Source organism: Macrotis lagotis, chromosome 1 (assembly GCF_037893015.1).
Source record: "Macrotis lagotis isolate mMagLag1 chromosome 1, bilby.v1.9.chrom.fasta, whole genome shotgun sequence".
Lineage (NCBI taxonomy): Eukaryota > Metazoa > Chordata > Mammalia > Peramelemorphia > Peramelidae > Macrotis > Macrotis lagotis.
Window position 1 is genome coordinate 377661654 of NC_133658.1, and position 25270 is coordinate 377686923.

A 25270-nucleotide genomic window follows, 5' to 3' on the forward strand; every position below is an offset into this window, starting at 1 on the left:
GGGGAAGGAATACCCTTCTCTTTAAACCATTAGATAGTAGTGGTTATTTCTTAGAATTGCTTGTCTCAGAGGGTAAGAAAACAACATTTTAGTTGAAGGAAAGAATAGCAGACAGCAAAAATTCCTCTTATTCTTGTCTTCTGCCAGAACACCTCTGAAGATTTTCTAGACTTTAAAAGTAACTAGCTGTATGATCATAGATGGGTTACTTCTCTCTGAATATCAGTTTCTTAATCTATAAAAAGTCAGATAATACTATTTGCAATACCTCCTTACATCAAGGAAAGTTCATTTTTATCCTTAAAGTTTTATCTCAATGTTAGTTACTGTTATCTGTTTTTGAGGGGCAAGGTAGTATGTATGTATATCTATCTATATCTATCTATCTATCTATCTATATAGTATTAACAATGCTAATCTAATCTTGTGATTGGAAGAGGTGAATTTGAATTTGGTTCCTTCTCTTTTATTCTCTCTACTTTTGCAACTTTGATCTGAAAGAGCTAACATTTCTATAGCTCTTTTAGATTTACAAAGTGCTTTCTATACATTATTTCAATTAATCTTTTTTTTTTGGCAAGGCAGTAGAGTTAAGTGACTTGCCCAAGGTCACACAGCTAGGTAATTATGATGTGTCTGAGACAAAATTTGAACTCAGGTCCTCCTGACTCCAGGGCTGGTGTTCCATCCACTGTGCCACCTAGCTGTCCTTCAATTAATCTTTGAAATAGTCCTGAGAGGTTGGAGCTATTTATTCTTCCCATATTACATAGGAGGAATATTGATTGGCATAAGGATCTGAATTTAAATCTTTCTTCCTGAATCAAAGTTTTGCTCTCTATGTACTAACCTGGGCTGTCATTCTAGTGAACTCTTCTCATGGGACTCAAAATTTCTTCATTTGTAAAATGAGAGAGGTTTAGATGAAGCTTATTAAGGTGCCTTCTAGGTCTAAATTCTATGGTCCTATGAAACTATAAAATGTGTCAGCAATGGGTCTCTTGCAGGGTTAAGTTATGGTAAAATTGTGAATTTTGGATTTGCTGCTTCTGTTTTCCCTGGAGCCTTTTTCTTTCCCTACTTCAGTTACTTTCTTTTTGCCTGACACCCAATTGCTCTCAAGATGACCCATCCCTCTGTCACTCACAGAAGTGATAAATTTTTCCACATTTCAGCTTACTTTACCTTCTCCAGTAGCATTTGCATTGTAAAAAGAAGAGACCTGGGTCAGTGAAGTATCTCCAAAAAAACGAATTGCCAATGGTTGAATATCAAGAAGCAGTGAAAGAAATATTTTGGGCAGAAGACCTGAGGACCATAGATTTAGATTTGGAAGGGTCTTAGAAGTCATTAAATCCAATTTTCTCATGTTCCACATGAGGAAACTGAAGACCAAAGAGGTTAAGTGATTCACAGATTACAGGATCAGAGACCTTGAGCTGGAAGGGACCTTAAAAGGTCTTTGAGTCCAATGCCCATATTTACAGAGGAGACTGAAGTCTGAGGAGGTAAAGTGACTTGCCCAAGGTAGCAGCTAGGATTCAACTTCAGATTTTATGACTTTTTTTTGTATCTCTAGAGTATAACACTGGCACATAATAGGTGCTTAATGAAAGGTGATTGAATGATTGAGTTTCATTGGACCCAAGATTTATCCAAAGTCACATGGATATTCACACTCCCTTTGTCTCTGAAATCAACACTCCTTCTTCTGTGCTATACTATTTTCTTTCTTCTCAGTGACTCTCAAATCACACCATTGGCCCATTCTACCCCTCCCTTTATCCAATGTTCCATATTGGTGTATATAGGATAACCATGGACCTCAATCATCTTCCTGACCTGCCCTTTCCAGATTCCTAAATTTTTGTCTCTGTAACCAGTCTCTTATAGCCAGCACCAGCAGCAGTACTGTAGCCAGGAGAGGCACATCTCCCATTTTACTTCATTATTGCCACCTTCATTTACAATAATGATTACAGCGATAATAATGCTTAGCATTTACACAGCAGTTTCTATTTTCAGAGCCTCTTAAAACCATTCCAAGACTCTCATCAGTCAGTAAGCTTAGATCAAGTACCTCTCCTGTCCCATCATCCCAGGCTGACCCAAACCTAATCTTATTCCCAATTCCCACCTTGCAGAGAAGAATAAAGCTCTAGTTACCTTTTTAGGATATAAGCTCCCTTGAGAGAAGTGCTGAGGTCAGTTCTATTTCTGTGTAGTGCTACACACACAGTGGGAGCTTAATGAATATTAAAACTAAAGCAAGCACAATCGGGAGGCTCCATGGGCTAGGTGAGTACTGCCGACCCTCTTCAGAGGGAAAGGTACGGAGATGGCTTTCCTACGGCCTGAGCATTGCACATCACTCACACAAACCTTCTGCCCCCCACTCCATGCACACTCCTACTCCACTGAGAAAAAAGTGGAGTTTCTTTTTAGTCTAAATGACCTAGATGGATAAGCTTTTTCACTGGCTAACTGCCAATACTGTTTCACTTTGTGCCGTGTAGACTAGGCAGAGGGCCCAGACGTTCCCTATGTGTCCGGCTCACAATCACATGGCTGACTTAGCTCAGCTTCTCAAAATCTGAGCCAGTGAGCTCTCAGATAACAGCCTGGGTCATCCCTCCATCTATCTTTCTACTTTTCCCTCTTCCTCCCTCTCTTGCTATCCACCTATTCCCAAAACATTGGCACGTTATACTGAAGGAATTTATTCTCTTTTAGGTTTCACTTTCTCATCAGAGACAATTCTGTTTAAAACTCTGAAGGAGTTTGTCTTTGGTGGCCTTTTTTCTTCATCTTCCTTCCCCCTCCCCCCCACTCTTGCTCTCTCTTATTTCTCCATCCTCCAATCACCCATCATCATCATCATCATCATCATCATCATCATTATTTGTGGGGCAATGGGGTTAAGTGACATGCCCAGCATTGCACAGCTAATAAGCATCAAGTGTCTGAGGCAGTATTTGAACTTGGGTCCCTCAGGGGTGGCGCTCTATCCGCTGTGCCACCTACATGCCTCTAATCTCCCATTTATCTTAGGCTGGTCCTTGATCCCTGAACTGGGTATATTAATTCACCTATTCTGCACTTCAAAGAAAGTCCTCAGGAGAAGACAAATGAAAAACAAAAACAACATTTCAGGTACTAGGGATGTGAACAGGTGATTTCCTCCCCCCTCCTGTTTTCCCTCCATATTATAGACTGATTTATATATTAAGTCATCCCTGGTAACAAGGAAGTATTTGAACTCTGATAACTCTCACCTTGTCTTTGCTTGTGTATACATGGAGGGGCAAGTAGAAAGGACAGGAGGGTAGGGAATTTAAATTCAGCCCCAAACTAGACCTAGTTCACTCAGCTCTGGGATGGGCAAGAGGGGTTGGGGAGAGAAGCCAACTCTCTCCGGAAATTCTTCAGCTGCCAACTAACAACCCAGCAAAAAAAAAAAAAAACAAAAAAAAAACAAGACATGCTTCTCCCTCCCTCCCTCCCTCACTGTTTTCTGTTTTTAAAGAGATGGGATTGACAGCCCTTTGTTTCCAGGCATGTAGTGGGAAGAAAAGAAGAATCAAACCACTGTTCTTATAAAAGCTTAACTCCTAATCGGCTCTGGGTACCTGGCTGCTGAAAACAAGAACAAGCCCAAGGACTGTTTAAAGAAAAAAAAAATTACACAGCTGTCGAAAGAAATCAGGACTCAAACCCCTCCCCCCATCATCACACAGCAATACTCAGTATGTTCAAGAGAAGCATCTGACTCTAAATCTGGAGAGCCTTGTCAGCTGTGGAGGTGGTGGCTGATATCATTCCTCAAAAATGAGGGACTGGAGTCTCTTGGGCTTTGAAAATGATTGACAAAGGTAAGCCTTGAGGAGATCAGAAAAGGAAGAGTCTACTCAATGGAGTCTTTATAGGACAGAGCTTAGTTCATCTGTGGGACACTGGCTAGAGCACTGACTCTGAAGTCAAGAGTACTTGGGTTCAAATCTCCCATCTGTTGCTTACTACCTGTTTGACCAACCATGGGAAAGTCACTGGGCCTCAATTTCCTCATTTGAAAAAGGAAGGGTGTCTCTGAGGTGCCCTTCCGGATTTAGGACTGTGATTACATGATGTATATAACATCTGAGCTATAGTAAATATCTTATAGGTGGAACAAGGAGGGGTGGCTGTTGTAGGATTTTTTTTTAAAGGGGCAAAACTCTAACACTAATAATCAAATAAAGAGGTTAGATGGTGAAGGAGCTTATTTACAGAATAATTATCTCTTAAAAGACTTTAGGCTTAATATTCAAGTTTCAGGATAATTTAGACCTTCCTTCTTTCTTCACTATCAACTCTAAGCCTTTTGAGGTCAGAAGATATGTGATTCTCCTCCATCATCCTTTTCCTCCTCACATAGTATTTCTAGTACAGATCTGAGCTCAGGAGACACTCATATACTGTCAGAGTATTAGATCATTGCCACCTCCAGAAAAAAAAAGGGTATCAAAGAAAAGTGAAATTCAGTCCCAACTGTCTGCCTGGCTGTAAACAGCTTGGGTACTAGCTCTGGTGAAGGAGCAGGGGGAACTTGTGAATGAGAGTAACACTTTTCCATTCTCTGTGGTTTCCTTTTATCCATGCTGTCAATATCTCTAACAGAGACCTGGCAGTCCCACAGTCTCTTAATGGCTCTATGTACTGTTGTTTCAGAGTTAAAGCTCTTTGGATAGGAGACAGACACCACAGACCTCACCTCCAGGGCTGGAGAGCCTGGATCACCTGCCCTGGGAAAATCAATTTTACAAGAGCATGAATATGAGCTGACCATGTGTTGGTCACCGTCTGCCCAGAGAGCCTTGGGAGGCAGTGGAAGCGCCAGCAATGAGCAGATGAAATGCTACTGTGGAGTGTCTGCCACAGGCTGGGGTCTGGGGACTTACCCTTAAAGGTCAGGCCTGTGCAACCAAACTAGACCACTTTCTAAAGAAACTTGGGAAGATCAGGGAATTTTGGAGAGCTTCTGCTCAGAGACTCAATAGATCAATTACTTGTCTCCACTTTGCTTTTATGGCAAGAGTTCTTGGCGTGGGCTACAGCCTTGGCCTTTCTCTTAAATACCGCTGCTCTCTTTAATAGAGTACTCCGATGAGCCCTAAAAACAAGCAGCTGCTTGGGGCACCCCTTCTCTTGTTGGAAGTAAAGCCTCGAGCCAAGTTCCCGTATTGGGACACAACAGTAACCTTTCCCTAACCTGCTTCCCTTTTATGTGAGGGTGTTCCCAAGGGAGGACTGGGGTGGAGATAAAGGATAGATCTTCCAGAAAGGAGATGAAGCAAGAGGAGCTGGCTTCAGGAGGATGCTTACCGTAATTCTAGGATGCTGGTCACATTCCGAGAAGGGAAGATGCGCCGGATGTAATTAAAATCTCCAACGAAAAGGCTCCCATCGATCCCCACGGCTAGTGCCACAGGAGCCAGAAGTTTGTTCCCTTCAGCGAGACCATTGCAGCTGGGACAGGAGATGCTCCTTCTCCGTCCATTCCCCATGATGCTGGTGATGATGGCAGGCTGCTGGGTGAGGAACTGGTTCTCTCCAGTACCCTTATGAAGGATTCCTAGGGAAGTAGAAATAGGAATGCTTACCAGAAATCCATAGAAAAGATCTGTTGGCCCCATGGTGAATGGGTCAGGGATGATGGGTGGGTGAGAAGGAAGAAAAAAGAGAAAAATCAGGTCACCTTTGGGGAAGCAAAAGAAGATTTTATTCCCCTCCCCCAAACTAGTTGGAATAAATAGAAAAGATGTGTATTATAGCCTAGTTGCTGAACCTGTGATTTTATGGATAGAAAAAAATCCCAGCTGAAAAGATCCCCTTTAATCATTCAAATTGATACCTTTTTTTTCAACTTACAATCTTAAGGAGTTGCACTGAAAGGTTGGTTGACTTGTTCAGGGCCAAACAGCTAGTATGTGTCAGAATTAGGACTTGAATCCCCGTCTTCTTGTCTTTGAGGCCAACTTTCTATCTACTACATAATGCTGCTGCTCATCTTTTTATTAATGGGACCTTTCTTATATTAAATTGTCATGGTACTCTACTCTTAGGGGGAAAATATATAATATAAATATATAATGGGAAATAAGTAGTATTTAGATAGTACTTTAAGTTTTGCAAATCATTTTGCAAATGTTTCTGATTTGGTAACTTTTGAAATAGGTGCTTTTATTCTCTTCATTTTTCAGATGAAGAAACTGAGGCTTATCAATTTATCCTTGGTTTCTCAGTCAAAGTCTGACTCCAGTGCTCTATCCCTTATAATGTTGTCAACATGATGAATTTATTTTAGGATAGCAGTTTCAAGGTTTCACTCTAAGGTCTGTATCAGAGTTAGTTCAAACTACAGTATTTTAGCAAAGAAGCCTAATCATTCCACTAAAACTTCTCTCTCCCAAGTTACCAATGATTTTAGTTACCAAACTGGATGGTCTTTTCCCAATCCCCATTCTCCTTGACTACTCTCCACTATTGATTCCCTTGTCCTTGATATCTAGGTTTTCAGTAAACTATTCTCTTCTGGTTCTTCTCTTACCTATCTGACCAATTCCTTTTTTTGTTGGATCCTCATCCAGTTCCTACCCTCTAACCGTAGTTATCCCTCAAGAGTCCTGGATCCTTTTCTCCCTCTAAACTACTTCATGTGGAGGTCTTGGCAATTCCTATGGGTTTAATTACCATCTCTATGTACTCATACTCATGATTCTCAAATCCAGCTATCAACTTTTCTGATAATTTCTCATCTTGAATTGAATATCTATTAGACAAGAAGGTCTATGTCAAATTCCTCAACCCCCCCCCCCACTCAATAAACTCTAGTTCCTTATCTCTTCCTGGATGAAATACAAAAACCTCTGGCATTTAAAGTACCCCCCTAACCTAGCCCCCCCCCCCCACCTTTCCTGTCTTATGCTTTACTCTCCACCACAAATTCTGACTCAGGGACACTGGGTGATTCATGAACAAGTCACTCCATCCCCTGGCTCTTGGGCATTTTCTCTGCCTCCTATACCTGGAAAGCTCTACCTATAAATTTCCTTGGCTTCCTTTAAGCCCCAAATAAACTCTCATCTTTTATAGGAAGACTTTCCCAACCCCTCTGAATTCTAGTGCCTTCTTGCTGTTAGTTATTTTCAGTATATTTATTCTATATATAGCCTGTTTGTATATTTTATTTGCAAGTTACCTTTCCTATTACATTATAATCTGCTTGAAGTGAAGAATTGCCTTTTGCTTCTTTTTGTATCCTTAGCACTTAGCATACAGCTTGTAGGTACTTAATAAATATTTACTAGATGTTTGCCTTAGGATAGAGAACTATTGGTGGCTAAGTCACTGCTGGCAGCAGAAGACCCATTTAAAAACATCTTTTTCTTTCTTGGTCCTTTGAAGTTTGGGGTACCAAACTCCAGATCCTGTACGGCATTATTCACAATTTCTGTTCCTGAGAGGAACATCCCTCACATATGCTAGGGAAAGATTATTTTTTTTTTCTTTGAGATAAACAAGCCTTGTGGGTGCTCCAAGGAATTAGACTGAGTCCCATCAATGTGTGCACCATAAATTCTCCATTACAGCGTAATCTTTGGAGCAGTGACTGTTCTGTTTTTGTCTTTTAATCTCCTGCGTATATAGTGTTTAATACCTAGTAGGCATCTGATAAATTTTTGTGGAATTGAATTGAATCTAAGATTTTAAGTGTCTTTCAAATGTGAATGATTAATCCTCCACTATGGTCACTGATCTTTTCAATTCAACATTATTCTTTACAGAATCATAGACCCTTGAGTGAGATGGTACATCAGGGCAACTTAGGTCCTTACTGGTCCCATACCTGAAGGGGAATCTTTTATGCTATCAAGTCTCTACTTGAAGACCTCCACTGGGGGAGATACATAATCTTTTAATCATCAAAGAAAAATCTCTTTAAGTTTGGTACAATATTTTGCACTTACTTCTTGCTTCAACACTTCAAAAGATCCATGATTAGATTGAAAGTATATTTACTGAGGTAAATAAGTAGAATAATTTTTTAAAAAAAGAAATATAGCATCAATGTTTAAAACAAAAAAGAATTTTCTGCTTAACTCTTAATTAAATTACCACAACTGAAGCATTCCTCTAGCATACCCACTAATTTATTTTTTTCTTGCTCTATAGAGGGTGTTCTAAAAGTTTTAATGCCATTTTAAGTTTTAAAAGTTTTTAAAAAAAACACTTCTTACATTTATAACCTGTATTAAAGAAAGGGGAAAAAAGGTCAAAGTTCAGCCATACATATCCATCCTTTGGAAACCTTTATGCCTTTTTACATCAGGAAAATGTTGGGTTGACCTCATAATTTAGAAGAATAGATAGACCATCTGGATGCAAAATATTTCCTCTAAGGTGTCATTATTGGGTATATTTGAACCTGAGATCTCTGGACTCCATATCCAGTACTCTGTCCACTAGACCATGTAGGAGTAAAGGAACATACCACTTTTGACATTCAGAATGTGATGCTTGTCCAGAGACCAACCCCCCAGATTGGAAGGGTCCAGTTCAAATCCTTGAAGCAATGCAGTCCTCTTCTCCCATAGAATTAGGCTAGGGCAGGTCTCATATTCAAACCCAACAGAGACTGAAAAAGAAAGGAAGAAAAAAAGAGAGAAAACACCTTGATTATTCCTTAACTATCTGACAAGAATGAGTAGACTGTATTCTCTGTAATAAAGACTTGGCTCCAGAAACTCACTCAAGGAGGTGGACTGATTGCCTTTTTCTTTGATTCCACAATATTAAATTCAGATTTCTAGGCTGGACTCAACCTGGAAACTTTACACAGCAAAGCTCTGTGGGGACTTGAAGACCTTTCAAATGAACAACTGGTTTCACAAAATGACCCTACTGATGTGAAGGGAATAGATGAATCATTTAAAAACCTAATAAAACTCATCTTTATGGTAGGACAGGAGACCACATACCTTAGCCTGCTGTTCCCTGCATGTATTTATTATATTTTGTGTTATTTATTTTCACTCACCAGGAGAAAAGCCCTTGGAAACATAGCAGCTCATTTACAAAGAGATTCTGGGGGCAACAGCTTGTGTTATTTAATACACTTTATCCATTCACTCAAGATCCCATAGAGTGCCAGGAGAGGCAGGCACTGGGACACAGAAGGCCTTCAAATCAGTGAGAATGCAGGAAGAGCAAAAGGGGATTAAAAAAATGATTAAAAAAAGGTGAATGGAGCTTATTAGGGAAAACCCCAATTTGCTACCCTAGGATACTTTCTAAGACTTGTGTCACATAGCAACTAGTCAGAGGACTAGTTCTATAGGAGAGGTTCTATTGTCCTCATTTGTATATATTAGTGAAAGGAGAACTGAGGTCTGGTCTTGGTGTTACTGGCTTATTACTGTTTCTGGACCTTATTTTCTCTTCTTATTTTTTATTTATTTATTTTTTTTGTGGAGGCAATCAAGATTAAGTGACTTGTCCAGGTCACACATTAAGTGTCTGGGGTTGGATTTGAACTCAGTTCTCTTGACTACAGGGCTGGTACTCTGTATACTGTGCTACCTATCTATCCCTTTCTCTGCTTACAAAATGGGGGCAGCGAACTCCTTCCTATCTTCATGGAATGAGGAGAGAATGAATGATAAAATGATGTTAGAGATTTTTAAATTCTTAATTAGAAACATACTCTAGAGCTATGGGGCACCATTATTATCATGAGGCAATGTGGTCCAGTAGAAAACCAGATTTAGAGTCAGGAGACCTGGTTGAAAAATCCCAGATCTAACTCTTAAGGAGTCACTGAAACTCTATGGGCCGGTTTCTTCATCTACAAAATGGAGATGATAATGTTTGCAATATTTACATCACACGGTTATTGTGAAGGAAAGTGCTTTGTAAGATTTATAATGCTATTGAAATGGAAGTTATTTTTTAACACTGTAAAGATCTTAATTATATCTAGATGAATTAGCCTCTCTGGAGATTATCTGAATTATATCCTTAATCCAAAAACAACTTTTGCTTGTCTGTTAGCATTTCTCTCCTTGTCTTCAGTTGGAGTATGCTTAGGCAATTAAAGGATCATTTTACAATTGAACTAGGATAGGGACCAGACCCAAGGCTTTAATGATGTAAGGTATTGCAAGGGGAGGAAATTACCTCTACTAATGTACACTGGTATACTCTCCACAATTTATAATACTAGAGAATTGTCTAGAGCATTCAAGACAAAAGCAATTGTCCAGGGTCACAGTTAGTGTATGTCAAAGATTGAACTTGACCCTAAGTCCTTCTGGTTTGTATGCCAAACTCTCTACCTATTACACCACACTGCTTCCTACACTATACTGATATATTGATCTGAAACAAAAAGATCACGGAGGTAAACTTACTGCTTTAAAAATTGTATGGTGGCTTTTAATACTAAATATAAATTTTTTGAGATACTGTGTATTATTTGGACACCAAAAATGTTAAAGTTCTACTTGTGAAAAATTTTCCACATTCTGAGAGAGATATCAAGGCTTTTGATGAAGTTATGTGAGTTTTCTGGATTCTCTCTGATCTTAAAGAAGTAGGAAAATAAATCAGACAAGCTTGTTTGAATCCTAATGCTACCTTCCTTCAAGTCTAGTTATTATAAAGTATTCCATTTTATGCTTATGGGAATGTGAGTGAAGAAGAAAGACCAGCAAATTATTTCAAAGTCATAGAAAATCTAACCAGGTTCACTGCCTTGGGAAACAGAAAGTCCACACTTGAAGTCCACACTAAACTATTCCTCTTGAATTAATCCTCATACCGCCCCCCCTGTATTTTTGAAGGGGTGACCCTGGGAAAGAGAGAACATACCCACAGCATCTGAAAGCCCATACACCCTTTGGCCATAAGCATCTGTTTTATCCCAGATAAAGGTATAGGCCAAATTGGGAGAAGCCTGGAATGATTTCTGAAATAGGTGCCCTTCTACTGCAACCATCAGGTGAACTTTAATTAGGTTCAGAGGCACGGTGGACTGAGTCATGGTGATCTTCAGCAGGGATTTATATCCAGCGGTCCTGGAGCTCAGATAGCACAGTCTCACAGTGGAGCCAGGAATCTCGATTTCTTCATGGAGGACCTGTTGGGAAACACAGTGAAGACATGGCATATCAAAGATGCCTGGCTGGTGAGCTTTTCTCATTGTACTCATCCTGCTCACTAGTTCATTCAAACGATAGAACATTCCATGACTGGAAAAAAATATCTGTATCCTGTACTGCTGAGTGATGGGGCTGAGGTTATGATTTTTGAATTAATAATGATTCTTGGTCACTGTTGTGTTTCTTTTTAAAAAAATCACACTGTTGGCAAAAGATGTAAATATGAATAGCAAGCTTTATTGCTAGCTGTATGCTAGGAGGCCACAAGAGACTGTAATTATATGAACCTGCAACTTCCATTGACAATCGGTATAAAGCAACAGGGATGTAATCATGTAATATACCCTCGATAGTATTACCCAGGTAGATCATTAAAGAGCCTCTTACCATGTATCTCTGTGACTAACAGGAATAAAAAGCAATTTGCAGGTGAGTTGCACACATATATGAAATTTTCAGTCTATTAAGAGGCACAGAAACTACCAAAGACTCAAAAGGGTATCTGGGGACTCCATGAGAAGACAGGAATCAAGACTCAGTCTCTGTAGATTGGCGTCTAGGTTTGACTCTCCTTGTGGATTTTGTCTCCTTGTCCCTTAGCCCTGGCAATTTGGCATTCACTACTAGGAAGGAGGTGAGAGATGTAGCAAAAAGGTATTAACTCTAGTCTGGAATTTGGGTTGCTAGGCAGGGCTGTGAAGGATGACTTGGGTTACTTGTTCCTACCTGGGTCTCAGGAACAATGGGGTTCCGTCCAGGGGTAGCACTGAAAAAGGTAGACAATGGGGAGGAAATGATGATTGGATCAGGTCGAACAAAACCACTGAGGTCACAGCTGGGGATGGAATTCTCTTCTGTTTTCATCACAAGAGTGTCCATAGCATAGAAGCTGTTCCACGGAAGCCATACAGTCCTCTCCTGGCTCATAAAAGGAGCTCGTTCAAAATGCAGGGTCAGGGATGCACCTCCATTGGCAATAAGGTCAAACCTAAGGAGAGATGGAATTCACTTAGATAGGAAGGATCAGCAGTTCTTTACAAATTGAAATTTATCTTCACCTTTACATAGGGTTACCAGTTCTGCTTAGAGTAGGTTAAATTTCCACAATGCCAGGTTAAAGGGTGGCATTCATTGTAACTGTCTTCTAATTATTCCTTAGTCTCTTTCCAATTTAACCCAATTTAAAATCAATTCAGCAAACATTTATTTAGCTCCTACTATATGCAAAGCACATTCACCTTGGGTACCAAGGAGACAGGGTTAAGACACTGTTAAGATCAGCACTATGTCCAGGCTGGGGGATATTTGGAAGGGACTTAGAAAGGATAGAGTAGGAGGAAAACCTAATTTTGAGTCCAGCAAACCATAAACATGTACACAAATGTCCTCTTTTTTTTTGGTGTAGTTCCATTTATGCAGGCTTCTTTGGGGCAGCCAACCCAAAGATGTTGCCCTTTCAGGGATTTTAGCCCTTAGGCCAATTTATTGACATTCAGTCCTTTGAAAAATTTTATTGATTTTTATTTTACATTATATTTAATTCCCAATTACAACCCTCCCATCCTACTATTAAGCCTTCACTTTAAAACGAAAACAGAAAATATCAACTGAGTTTCGATAGTTTTAGCACTATTTCACATCCTGGTTCCCCATTTTTGAAGTGATGAAAGAAGGGAGACACAATTTCGCAACTCTTTTATGGGAGCCAGGCTTTGTAGTTTTAATTAAGTGGAATTTTCCAGTCCATAATCCACATAGCTCCCAAAGTGACATTTCTAAAAGCAGAGGTTCACTGACACTATCAGTCCCCTACTCAATAAATTCCAGTAGTCCCTACTGCCTCTGTTTTTTAAAACCATCAATATCTTGATTCCAACTTACTTTGCAGACCTACATTTTCCTTCTTCCTATAACCTATAGTTGAGCCAAATTAGCCTATTGTTCACACATGGTCCCATCTTTGTATCTTTCTTCCTTCTCACTTTTCCCTCAACAAATCCCTAGAATCTTCAAAGTTCAGTTCAACTGTCATCTTCTACTTGAAGTCTTTCCTGATCTGAATAGCTATTGACACTTTTCTCCTAAATACATTACTTTGTATTTATTTTGTGTGTATATATATATATATATATATATATATATATATATGTTATTTTCCCCTAATATAAGTTTCTTGATATTTGCTGTCACTCTATAAATACTTGCTGATTAACTAAGCTTTCTTTTACTATTCTTTCCTTTCATATTACTTAATAGTTCTTAAAATGTTTTCTTGGTTCTACCAACTTAATTTTGCATCAGGTAATATAAGCTTTCCACATTTCTCTGAATTCTTCCTATTTGTAATTTCTTGTGACTCTACCATATTCTATTACATTCTTTCATCAACATTTGTTTAGATATTCATAGCTGTAAGTGACTCAGTAGTTAGTCCTGGCAAATAGTATTTTCTTAATAGGTGCTTTATCTAGTCCAACCCCCCCCCTTTTTTTTGTTCAGATGAGGAAAATGAGATCCATTCTCCAAATGTCTTATTTTTTATTTTACTTTTTTTGTTTCCAGGTCTTTGCTATCATAAAAAGGTGCTACATTGAATATTTTAGACTTTTCTTTCTGTCTTTGATCTCCTTGGGACATATACCTAGTAATGGAATCTCTCAGACATGAGTAAGTTTTGAAAATGGTATTATCTAAACCCATGATCTCTTTGTCTGAAGAAAATTTGATCTTGTCCTCAAAAAGTCAAATTATAGGTTATAATAAAGTGAGAATTTGAATGCAAACTGAGAATTTTAAGCATATCAACACAATTCTCCTTTTTTGTCATCAAATGTAGTATACTTTGGGCACTGGTTGGTGAAAGAAAGGCTTTTGGGGGTTAGTAGGTTTTGAAATTACTTGCAAGACCTGCTAAGAGCTGGCAAGAAACTTCTAGAGCCAATAAAAGATTTGAAATATAGGATGTGAAGTACACCTATATCTCATGATAACTTGGCTTCTTAGGCTCCAGTCTCATGAGAATGATGACAGACCTGGTCTTTGACATCCCTCTCCTCACTAGGACTATCATGCTTCCCCCTTGAGTATTCTGGATTGAATCTGGCAGCACATCATTGTCCAAGGATGAGTAACTTTTTACATTTTCTTTTTCAAGGATATTTTATTATGGCTCCATGTCCAATGGATTAAAGAAACAACAGTATTCTCATTTTGGTATAGGCTGAACTGGCAAGCATTTCAAATCAGACGATAATAGGGAAAGGTTCCTTTCTTCACTCAGCAGGAAGAATTCTAAGTGTATTTAATTAGACGCCTCTGATTACATTTTACCCCCCAAAGAAATAGGAGAGATACTATCAAAAGCCTCAGATGGAGGGAGAGGGGGTTCTCAACAGGATGCACAGTATCATGTGGATTCATTCGTTCCCTTAAGACCTGGAGTTGGTTTTTAAGGGACTATATCACAATTTCTGTCCTTTCCCCTTCCATGTCCTACTCTCACGGATGTCTTTGATGTGACATGGCGGGGGGAGGGAAGAAAGGGGTGGCAGCTTTCTGCAGCCCTGCCAAAGGTTGGTCTTTTTTTTTTCCCTTTGTGCTCTTAGCACTCATCATGAGAAGCAAAAAATAGCTTTTTCGGAGCCTCACTGGTGGTTTGGCCCGGCTGGGACTCCAGTCCATGTGGGGGTGCCACATGGTTCCAGTAGATAGCACCATCTGTTCCCCGGCATGGGCATCCCATCCTAAGCAGGCCTTGAGCTCTGCAGAGCCACTTACGTGCCATCCTGGCGGGTGATGGTGTAGCCGTACTTTGGATATTTGACAAACGACACGTTGACACCAACGAGGGGAGTTCCATCTGTAGTCACCACTTGGCCTCGGATGAGAGATACCAGGCTGAGAGAAAGGAACACAGGAAGCTTTAGTTAGGCACCTGTGGGATCCCAAACCAGTACTGTTTGTCCCGGTGTGTGTTTATTTATTGTCCCCAACCCTGCCTACATTAGGTCACAGGGCAAGAATTTCAACATTGATCCCCCCCCTTTGAACCAAACTGCAGGGAGGTTTTTGCTGCTTTCCCCGACCAGAACAACAGTTGGGTTTTTTGGCCCTTAAGAACAAAATCTCCAGGGTTTCAGTTTCTCTGCACCATTCAACCTAGAAGTGAGACCCCATGTCTCTTTGCCCTTGACACTGGGCATGACTTGACTTTAGCTTGGCCTGTATTTCAGCCTTCTCACACTCACTCACACCCCTGCCTCAGCCAGGCACAGGGAGAGCAGCAAGGCAGCATTATACATGGGTGAGAGCCTCCCCATCTGGTTTCTCATTTGTTTTTCACATTTGTGTTTTTGGCTCCAGAAGAAGGTAGCATTGGGAGCAACAGTTATTCTTATCCTCGAGGCTGAATTGAGAGGAGGGGTTGGGGGGGAAAAAGCACACTGAGTTTTTTGATGGGGTAGAGCATGTGTGTGCATGTGATTTCTCTCCACCTCCTCCAAGGTTTTTCTATTGGCATGGAAATGGAACGGTTTCTGGGTTACCTTTGGTTATGTACCTCCTTTCAAGGTCTCTGTCTCTGTCTGTCTGTCTCTGTCTCTCTCTCTCTCTCTCCTTTAAACCATCTGACTACCATACAAAACAGAGAAAAAGAGCCTTTGAAATCCCACCCAGATTTTTTACAATATCAGGGGAAAGAATCCCTAAGAGACAGTCTCTAAGTAACAATGACTGGAATTTCATCCTTTGTCACTAGCTTCCAACTTAGTGATTGCAATTCTACAAAATTCCATGAACCCAGGGAGAGGCTTCAGTGTCCCTCTCAAAAGTCTACCAAGGGGAAAGGTAGCTTTTTTTTTTTCTCCCACATAAGTTTTTTGACTTCACAGAAAAGTAGGATAATAAAGAATCCTCATTTCTGAACTGACCCTAGAATATTAGACAGGTCTGCAGCTGTCTCCTTGGCTTTCATAGGCGTTGGGCAATTTGGCAAAGGCAAAGAGATACTCGACCCTCAAGGTTCCTGGATGGGATCCCAATTTCTGGACTGGGGAATCGAGCCGACTCATTCTTTGCCAAAATCATGTCAAAGTCTGTATGAATTTTGGAATCTGCTCATTCCTGCAATTCCCAGTGCCCCAGAAAGCTGAAGGGATGCTGTCTGGGAGCCCCTCTCTCTGTATTAGCAACACCCCCACTGTTGTTTTACAGACCTTTTTAGTATCTCAGGAATGTTTAGAATGCTCCCATTGACAGTTCTAATTGTCTGCTACTGGCTGAATAACAAATGAATTCCCATTTTTAGCTTGTTCCAACTGCATTGGTAGAGTCTCCTGGTAGTAGAAAACTAATTTGTGAAAATAATCCTGTTGTGCAATCTAGCTTTCTTGTCTTTGGTAGATCAAGATTTCATCTAGGTCTGACCAGATACTATTTTAAAAATCAGCAATGTGTGCTAATGACCCTATGAAAAATAGTACTCACAGTGGGATACCAAAATTCATAGACATTCACATTTCATATGTATCTTCTCTTAATGGGTCTTCTCCAAATAGGTTTTGGTACCATACAATTTCATAACTGCCACAGAAATAAAACATGTGATTTCTAAGCCATATTTTTCTAATTCTTCATTATTTCTGGCTTTCTATCTTTTTTTATAAGCAGCCAATTTACAGAGTAAGATTTAGCAAGACATCCTAACAGTTCATGTCTATTTATGATTATTGATGTGTAACAATTATCACATTATCTAGATAGTGAGATCTGCTATATAAATTATAGGGGTATATTCAAAGCATTTTAGTTATTTTTATACTCTATTATCTAAGGGAACGCCTTCTTAGAATTTTTGAAATAATTCCTTTTTTACTCCTGGCATTGTCCTTCATTACTTGTCAGATAATAAAGCACTGAAATTCACAGTTGTCCTGAACTTCAACCTGTGTCTAGAAGCAGCAGAACCAAAACATGCCAAGGCTACTATAGAAGGGTATTACACTGAAAACAGGAGTGGGATTAAGTTACCTCTCAGGTCTCTTCCAACTCTAAGATTGTATGATTTTGTATCTCTGCCCAAACACAGTCCACCCCTCCCCAAAGCATCATTTCAACTTTGGTAGTTCTATTTATTGCTATTTCAGTTCCAGACATAATCATCTATTTCTTGAAAGCAACATTAGCTTGTTCTGAGGATGAGAGACTACTAACAGCCCAGTCAAAACTTTGGGGGTGCCTCATCTATCACTTCAATCCTCAAAGGTTCATTGAACCTTTTTCATGAGCTGATAAGTTTCTGAAAATAAAAGCTTATCTCAATCACAAATATTAAATAGAAAAAAGTTGTAATGAAGATGAAGCCAAAGGAGAAGGAATAATGAAAGCTATTTAAGGCAGCTAGGTGATGCAGTAGATAGAGTACCAGGCCTAGAGTCAAGAAGACTCATCTTCTTGAGTTCAAATCCAACCTTAGACACCTATTGGTGTGTGTGTGTGTGTGTGTGTGTGTAAAAATAAGCAAAAGAAGGAAAGGGCAGACAACTACAGTTGTTGTTGTTTGTCCTTTATCCTCAAAGAAGACCATGACATCAGGAAGAGGATGCCATGAGTTGGAAGTGAACTGGATCTAAATGAGGAAGGGCTGTGCAAAGTCACAGTCTCATGTTCTCCTCCAGAGACATCTAGGTTCAGAGGCAAGATATAGATCAGGATGACGGGAGATGGCAAAATACTCCAGTATCTTTGCCAAGAAAACCCAAAATGGGATCACAAAGAATGTCCAACATAACAAAACAAAAACAACAAATGAAATGACTTACTTGCCAGAACTACTTCCAAGTACAGTCTAAGTAGATGCACACATATTATAAGTGTACTATATGCCAGTAACATGGAAAGGTCCCAGTGATCCTCATCTAACTTTAATTATCTTTCATCATTGGCTAGGAATAGCTGTTGAATTCCTTTTCCAAGATTAAGACTTAACAAAGAAAAGAAACTATTATTTGACTAAAGCTTTTATTCTTATAGGTTTGTGGTTTAAAATGCAAATCTCTTGGTGTTGCAAATATTGTAGAAATACAAATGAAGAAAAACATTGCAAATCTTACCAAGAAAAATTTTAGGACATCAAATATTTTTGGGGAACAAGAGTCTGATGATTATATCTACATGTAGGTTCAAAAATATGTGAACCTAATATATTCCTAAAAGGCAAACCTTAGAATAATAATGCAAATGCTAGGGAGAAAATACATTTCATGATGTTTTGACCTCAGAGTGCATGGAATTCGCTTTAATTTGTTCAAACTTTAAACGATACGCATGGATTTGTAATTGAGGGCTTGGAATCAAGTATGTGACTTGTTCAAGGTCACAGAGGTAGCAAATGATGGGAATGGAAGTTTTAAGCAAGGACTTCTCTAACTAATTTCATCACCCTTTGCACCACATCATGCAACCATTCAAAGTCTCATACCACTGAGGGAAACAAAGTAGAAACTTACTGACAGAATAGAAGGAATGAATTTAGAAAACATAAGGAAAAGGCTTTTTTTTTTAAAAAGATACTCAATAACACAGGGTAAATAAAAATTGAACAAATTCTACTGATAAAATTTATATTTTGCTATCTTTCTTCTGAATAACCTAAAGATTTAAAAAAATTTAAAGATTTTTATTTAGCAAACCTTGAAGTGGACAGAACATTGGACTTGGAGTTTTTAAGACCCAAGTTCAAATCCAGTTTCAGACATTTACTAGCTATGTGACTCATGGCAAATTACTTAACTTCTGTCTTTAAAACCTCTATGTAAGAAAGGAAGAAGGAAGACTTCTCCCTATTTTACAGATAGGGTTGAGGTGACTTGTGCAAGATTACACTCCTAAAGTCAATTATATAGATAAAACAAGAATCCTGAGTGCTGAGTTCTAGCTCAGCAGCCTCATTCTTAGGCTTGTGGGATCTTGAAATTAATTCTGAATCTGCTTCTATAATATTTATAAAGTTTAAATTAGCAAAAGAAAATAACTAGAGAGGAAAAACCCCTGACTTTATGACATTATGTCAGAAGTAAAATTAATTAGAACAAGGAATAAATAAGAAAATAAAATTCCAAGTAACGATAGTGACAATTGCTCCCTGTGCTTCCAAAGCAAATAAAAAGCAGCCAATCATTTTGAAAGGTTAAGTGTTTGATTTCTGTAGCTTTCCGAAAAAATACATTTCATGAAAATGATCAGAATACCTAGGTATGGGCTGGTTTCCCCAGTTTCCCATTCCAGTTATCTGCCCTTGTCTAGTTGAAGGTCAAATGGTTATATAGAGAGCAGGGCTCAACCTGGGGACAACCTGCCCAGTCTAACCTCAAATAATGAAGACAGTCTTAATGGGCCACGACAGGGGGTCCTCAGCGGGGCTGTCTCTGTGGCAAGAGAGAATATGGAGTAATTGAAAACAATGTTTTCTGTTCAAAGATGAATGGAATAACAATGACAAGAGTCCAACCTTGCTACCCTGACAGCCTGGGGGTAATGGGTGGGGGTGGAGTAGGGTGGGGGAGTGATACTATGGCTTGGGAGGCTACCTGCTGTTGAAGGGGTTCTCCCCAGGAATGATGTGAGTGCTATCCTTTCCCACTAAGAGTTTGATACGGTCATAGAAAGATTTCACAGCTGGCAAGCCTGTCTGACCCTGCTGAATGATGTCGAGAGGGTCTCGGGACCCTCGGCAGAGCAGGCTGTTGTGACAGGTTGACTGGAGGCAGCAGTCAGGGTCCAAGCAGTCCACCAGGCCATCTGGAATGAGAAAGACAAACAGTCAAATAATTTCACTACATAAGGCTACTCAATGACTTTGTTGTCATTAAAGAGATTTTATTAAGACTTTAGTATTATTGTGGCATTGCCTAAAAAAATAAACCCAACAACTATGAACAAGTCTCAGCTACAGGTGTTTAAAGGAGAAAATCACAAGTAATGTAACTCCATAGGATTCCTTAATCTTCATGGTAACCAAAAGCTTCCACAATCTCCTTCAAGAACTTATTAAGTTGCTAATAAGTTGTAAAATTGAGGAAAACCCATTCTACATGAGAAATCCTGAGGAGTGGTAAAAATGGTTGAACTGGGTAATTAGCTGATAAACTCTGAACTATTAGGATTTGGCTATTATATCCTTCACGTACTTCTAATAGGTGTTTCTTTTAATATTACATTAAATTTTTATTTTTATTGCTTATCACTTGGATTTTATATTATTCTCCTGGTCTTTTGGTCTTTCTTTGTATCCTTAGCACTTAGCACAAGTCTTTGGCACATAGTAAACATTTAATAAATGTCTGTCAATAGACTAATTGAAATATACCCCTCATCTCTAAGAAAGCCATCCCTTATGACAAATTAAAAAAAAAGAAAGGACAAAAATAAGTTTAGTAAAATTGACCAAAACAGCAACTGAGTCTGACAGCATAAGTAATATTTCATATCTGTAGCCTTATTTCTTCAAGGAAGGGAGGGATATACATTTTATCATCTCTTTTTTTATGGGGGGATTCTAAGGATGAATTCCCCCTACCCTCTCTGTTAATTGCATTGGTAAGTGAGTAGCATGGGTGGGGGTTGTTGCTAGAGATCTTCCTTTTAAAATTGGCTCATTACACTAAGAACTGATTGGTCAAACACAGCCTTGCTGAGCCACTGGGCTCAGACAGCAAGCTGCTTGTTATCTAGCAAATTTAATACTAAGGCATTTTTGGCCTAATTAGCATCGTAGGAACTTGCACTAGAACCTTGAGTAGCAGTGAATTGACAAACATGTGCATTAGTCTGTTGAATCACAGACCAGGCTCTGCGTTTTAAATGGATTCTAACATAATTCTTTGGCATTACCCTTTTCATTTGATTTCACTAATGAAATTGAAATATGTAATTTCACTGAAGTTCCACTGTAATTTAGCAATTAATGTACAATTATTTTAAAACATTACCTTCTTTTTAGCAAACAAACAAATTAGGAGGTTGCATGTTTTGACTAGTTTTAAATGATTAAAACTAGCCCCTCATTTTCCACATGGCCAAATGTTTTTTACGTGTCTTGGAATACATTTAGATTTGTAAAATTTCTGAGGTGGGAGGAGGGAAGGAGAAAGAGCAGCGCGCATGATCGCTTCAACTTAGAGACTTTTCAAATCAAGTATCTGAACATCTCAGCCGAGAGCACTGGTGGAACCTGTTAAATCCCTGGAGCCCTGCAACATCCAAATACATGAGATAACAATGGAGAATTGGTGGTTTACAGCTGATAATGTGGAGATACTTTATTTCTGATCCCTGGTTAGATAGGTAAAATAAACTGATAGTGCTTGGAGGAGAAAAAGCAGAGGAGAAGGAAGAAGAAGCAGAAGAAAAGAATAAGATAGAGGGAACAGAGATGGAAGATGAGTAAGGGGAAGGAAGAGGAGGAATAAGGAGAAGAGGAATAAAAGGAAGAGGAGGAGATAGAGATGGAAGACAAATAAAGAGAAGGAGGAGGAGAAAGGAGCGAAGGAGGAGAAGAGGGTGAAGACTGAAAGAGGAGGAAGAGGGGGGAAAAAGAGAAAGAAAATCTATAGCATTTTGCATTTAACATTAGCTCCTGTGGACTGTCCTAAGCTATATAGAAAGAACCCACAATTGAAATGACTGCTTCTGATTTAAAAATAACCTGCTGAGATATGTTGGCACTGTTTCATTCAGCATCCACAGAAACTTCTTAAGTTAGAAGAACTCCATTGTTGTTAGAGTTATAGATTTTTTTTAAGGTCAGCGGCCTATTCCCATTAGGAACTCCATCCATCTTAGATGCCCTTTCCATCCTGAAGCTGGGAATTTTTTTCCCCTCTGGTCCATTTGCCACCCACTCTATATAATCAACATGAGGACATCATCGAGCTCCAATAATAACTCAAGACAGTTTTCCTATTAAGCTCTGAACCCTCCCCCCACCCACAGTGTCCTACTCTTTCTGGGTGTGTGACATCTTCAAAACTGTGAACTTAAAATTGCCCCACTGTTTAGTTTGTTCAATGCTTTTATTCAGGGGACTGTCAGTCAAGAGAAATCCTATCAACATAGTAGAAGCAAAAAATAGGATATAAATTACTCCCTTCTACAGATTTACATTTACCTGCTCAAGATATTGCACATTTTTGGTTATGTCTGTTATTATGTGTGAGCATATGTTATGTCTGTAATGACCTCATCATGCAGCATGATTATGGGCTGCTGTCACTGAACACTTTTTGACGACACTGTGAACTTTAAATTGGCACACCAATCTCCCAGTGGCCTGTCAGTCATGAGAATCGCATCTTTATGCCAGCAAGCCCCCTTGGATATAGTCTGACATCGCAATCTTCAGTAAATTACCCTGTCACTGCCAATCTTGCAGTTATCTCGCAAACAATCAAGCAGGCAATCAAACTGTTCTGAATTGCCAGTTCAGGACCTGAGAGGCTAGAAACGTCTCCATTCAATAGCAGCAAGAAAACTGCACAATGCTCCTTTGACATTGGATGATTTATTTATTTCTTTTTTCTTTCTTTTTCTGTTTCCTGGTACGCATGTGTATAACAGTGTTGGGGGAGGGGCTGTTTAGACTCTTAAGTTCTCATAAAGGACAAAACTTCAGGTTCACAGAAGGAATCCTTTTACCACCCATCTTACTATCCACCTAAGGCAAATTACAGAGGTTCACTATTTTCCTTTTTACTTCTCACAAAAAGCTGTGAGGAGAAATAGCAAGGTATTTTTATGGGAACAGGAGCTAAATCACAGTGCTGGCTGGGATATGTCTAGTAAACAGCATGTGCTAATTGTAATGGCAATTTCAGAGAAATATGGAGTGAAAAAACTTACTAGGGATTAATTGAGAACATTCCTTTTTAATCACATTTCAGAGAAAAATGAGATTATTTTTAAAACGGTTTTTAGGGGCACAAAACTAAAATACAATGATCAAACTGAAGGATGTGGAATCTTGAGTTGAGGGAAAGCAAATCAGTACCAAGGACAGAGATATGCCTGTAGTAGAAAGCTACCAATGTTTGTTGATGGATTCCCTTGTGACATGCTTCTTGTGTTTAGGCTTATCAGCACACTGCCCAGGATGAATGCCTCCAGGATGCTAATCATATATCTAGGATCAGACTTCTAGAGAGAACAATGGAGGGGAGTTTCTTGGCCTATCAGAAGTGCAAGTCTTTGTATGCTCGGAGAAAAGGTAACTTAAAGGGGTTTAGCCCTTCTGGAAACTACTTTGATATATAATATCCTGAGGATTTGCCTAGCCTGCTCTAGATTAGCCACACATCAGAAATCAGAGCAGCCCAATAGTCAATTAACCCCTGAAGGCCAACAAGGAAACACCCCTCTTTCCTTTCAGCATAAGGGTGGCATACTGTGGGTATGGAATGAGCTATAAGCTGTCACATATGCTTAATGTGTTTGCTTAGTCATACTTTGCTACAAGAAAGGGTACTTACGGGAGGAGGGAGATGATAGCAATGTTAAACTGTAGAGAAGATGAATCTGGAATTATTTAGAATAATAATTTTTACTCCTGCCCTTAGTATTTGACAAAATTAAAAACAATATGAATGAAGTAGAATGTTTGTAGAACCATTAGTCAATCAGATATTGCTTGACACAGAAAACGGAAAGGGTGAAAAGGAATAAACATTTATTAATGAATCTCTAGTAATAAATATATGTTGATGACTTCTTTTGCTCTGATTTTGAAGAGCTAGGAAAGTTAGGGGAGAAGAGCAAGTTGGAAAAATCAAAGGATCACAGCTCCTGAGTGAATCTGAGCCTCATAGATCATCTAGTCCAATATCCCCATTTTTAAAAAGGAATAAACAGAAGCCAAGGGAGGTTAAGTGAATTGTTTAAGGTCTCACACAAATAGTGTCAGAAGCAAGATCTGAACTTGTGTCCTGTCTTTAAATCCAGTACTTTTTCCATTGTAACATAATGCTCATGACTTCTCACATATCCATAAACTTTTAGAATTAGGCTCTGAGTTTCTTTAATATTAAAGGTTATCTTTTCACATTTGTAAGTACTAAAATGCAAAACAGCACAAATTGGCAAAAACCAATTCATTTCAGGTGGAATGGGAAGCTCTGCTGGTATCTGCTTCCAAACACTGATATTTTGGGGGCAGTTGGCCATAGAATCAGGAAAACAATTTTACAATCAGCCTTTGGCTGCAAGAACATTCTTCAGAGATGGGAACCACCCACATGCTAGGATGCTTCCCCCTATATGGCAGAATCATATTTTTTACATTTGACTTAACCTTCCATGCATTTCACCTTCTCTCTTTCAGCCTCTTCTGGATGTTCTCCAGAAGGTTTTTTTTCCAGCTGGCCTGGGAACAAGATGAGAGCTTTCATATTTGTTGCTGTTGACTCAAATTAATGGAAGCATCTGCAAAAGTGGAATCCCAAACACCCAGAGGATAAATTTGTTGCTCTTGTGAAAATTTTCAAGTCCAGTTAACAAAAAGAACAGGCAGGATCAGAGACTGAGGTGAAGTGATAGGATAGAGGATGGAGGAGGAGGGATGAGGAATAAGGACAGGGAGATAACAAAGCATTGGCTGTCATTTGTGGGAGAAGGATGAAAAAGAACAAGGGACCGGAGAACCAATCTGGTCAAAGTATAAAAATAAAGTCTATTGGAGGAAGCCCGAGTAAGAATGTCCAAAGGAAATTTTTGAAAATGAATTAGTGACCTAGATAGGTTTCTGTGTGGAAGGAAAACTGAAAACCATTGCAGACAGGTGGCACTAATGTTCACAGTGTGGAAGATAGTTTTAAGTAATAAAGTAGCAAATTATATACAAGGCCATTACACCTGGAGATATTCATAATACCCAAGGTTTTCTTGAAAGTTAGATATAAGGCCAGGATAATTGAAAGTATTCTGACTTGATGTAACCAAGAAGTGAAAGGAACAGGCAATTCTGACTTGATTTAACCTGGCAATATGAGATTAGCTCTTCATTGCTCCTGTTGAGTCTCCTGTAG

At 39.1% G+C, this 25270-nt stretch overlaps 1 protein-coding gene across 6 annotated transcripts in view; it reads right to left on the bottom strand.

Moving 5' to 3' along the window:
* The window catches only part of TENM2 (teneurin transmembrane protein 2), a 385853-nt gene that overhangs the window by 38433 nt on the left and 322150 nt on the right, over positions 1-25270 (bottom strand). For all 6 annotated transcript variants that reach the window (XM_074212469.1, XM_074212471.1, XM_074212470.1 and 3 more), the window contains 6 exons: positions 19784-19994; positions 14976-15095; positions 11925-12186; positions 10909-11176; positions 8531-8674; positions 5362-5611 (listed from right to left, as the gene is read on the bottom strand). In XM_074212469.1, coding sequence (XP_074068570.1) covers positions 5362-5611; positions 8531-8674; positions 10909-11176; positions 11925-12186; positions 14976-15095; positions 19784-19994 — 1255 coding nt within the window. The remainder of the gene's footprint in view (positions 1-5361; positions 5612-8530; positions 8675-10908; positions 11177-11924; positions 12187-14975; positions 15096-19783; positions 19995-25270) is intronic.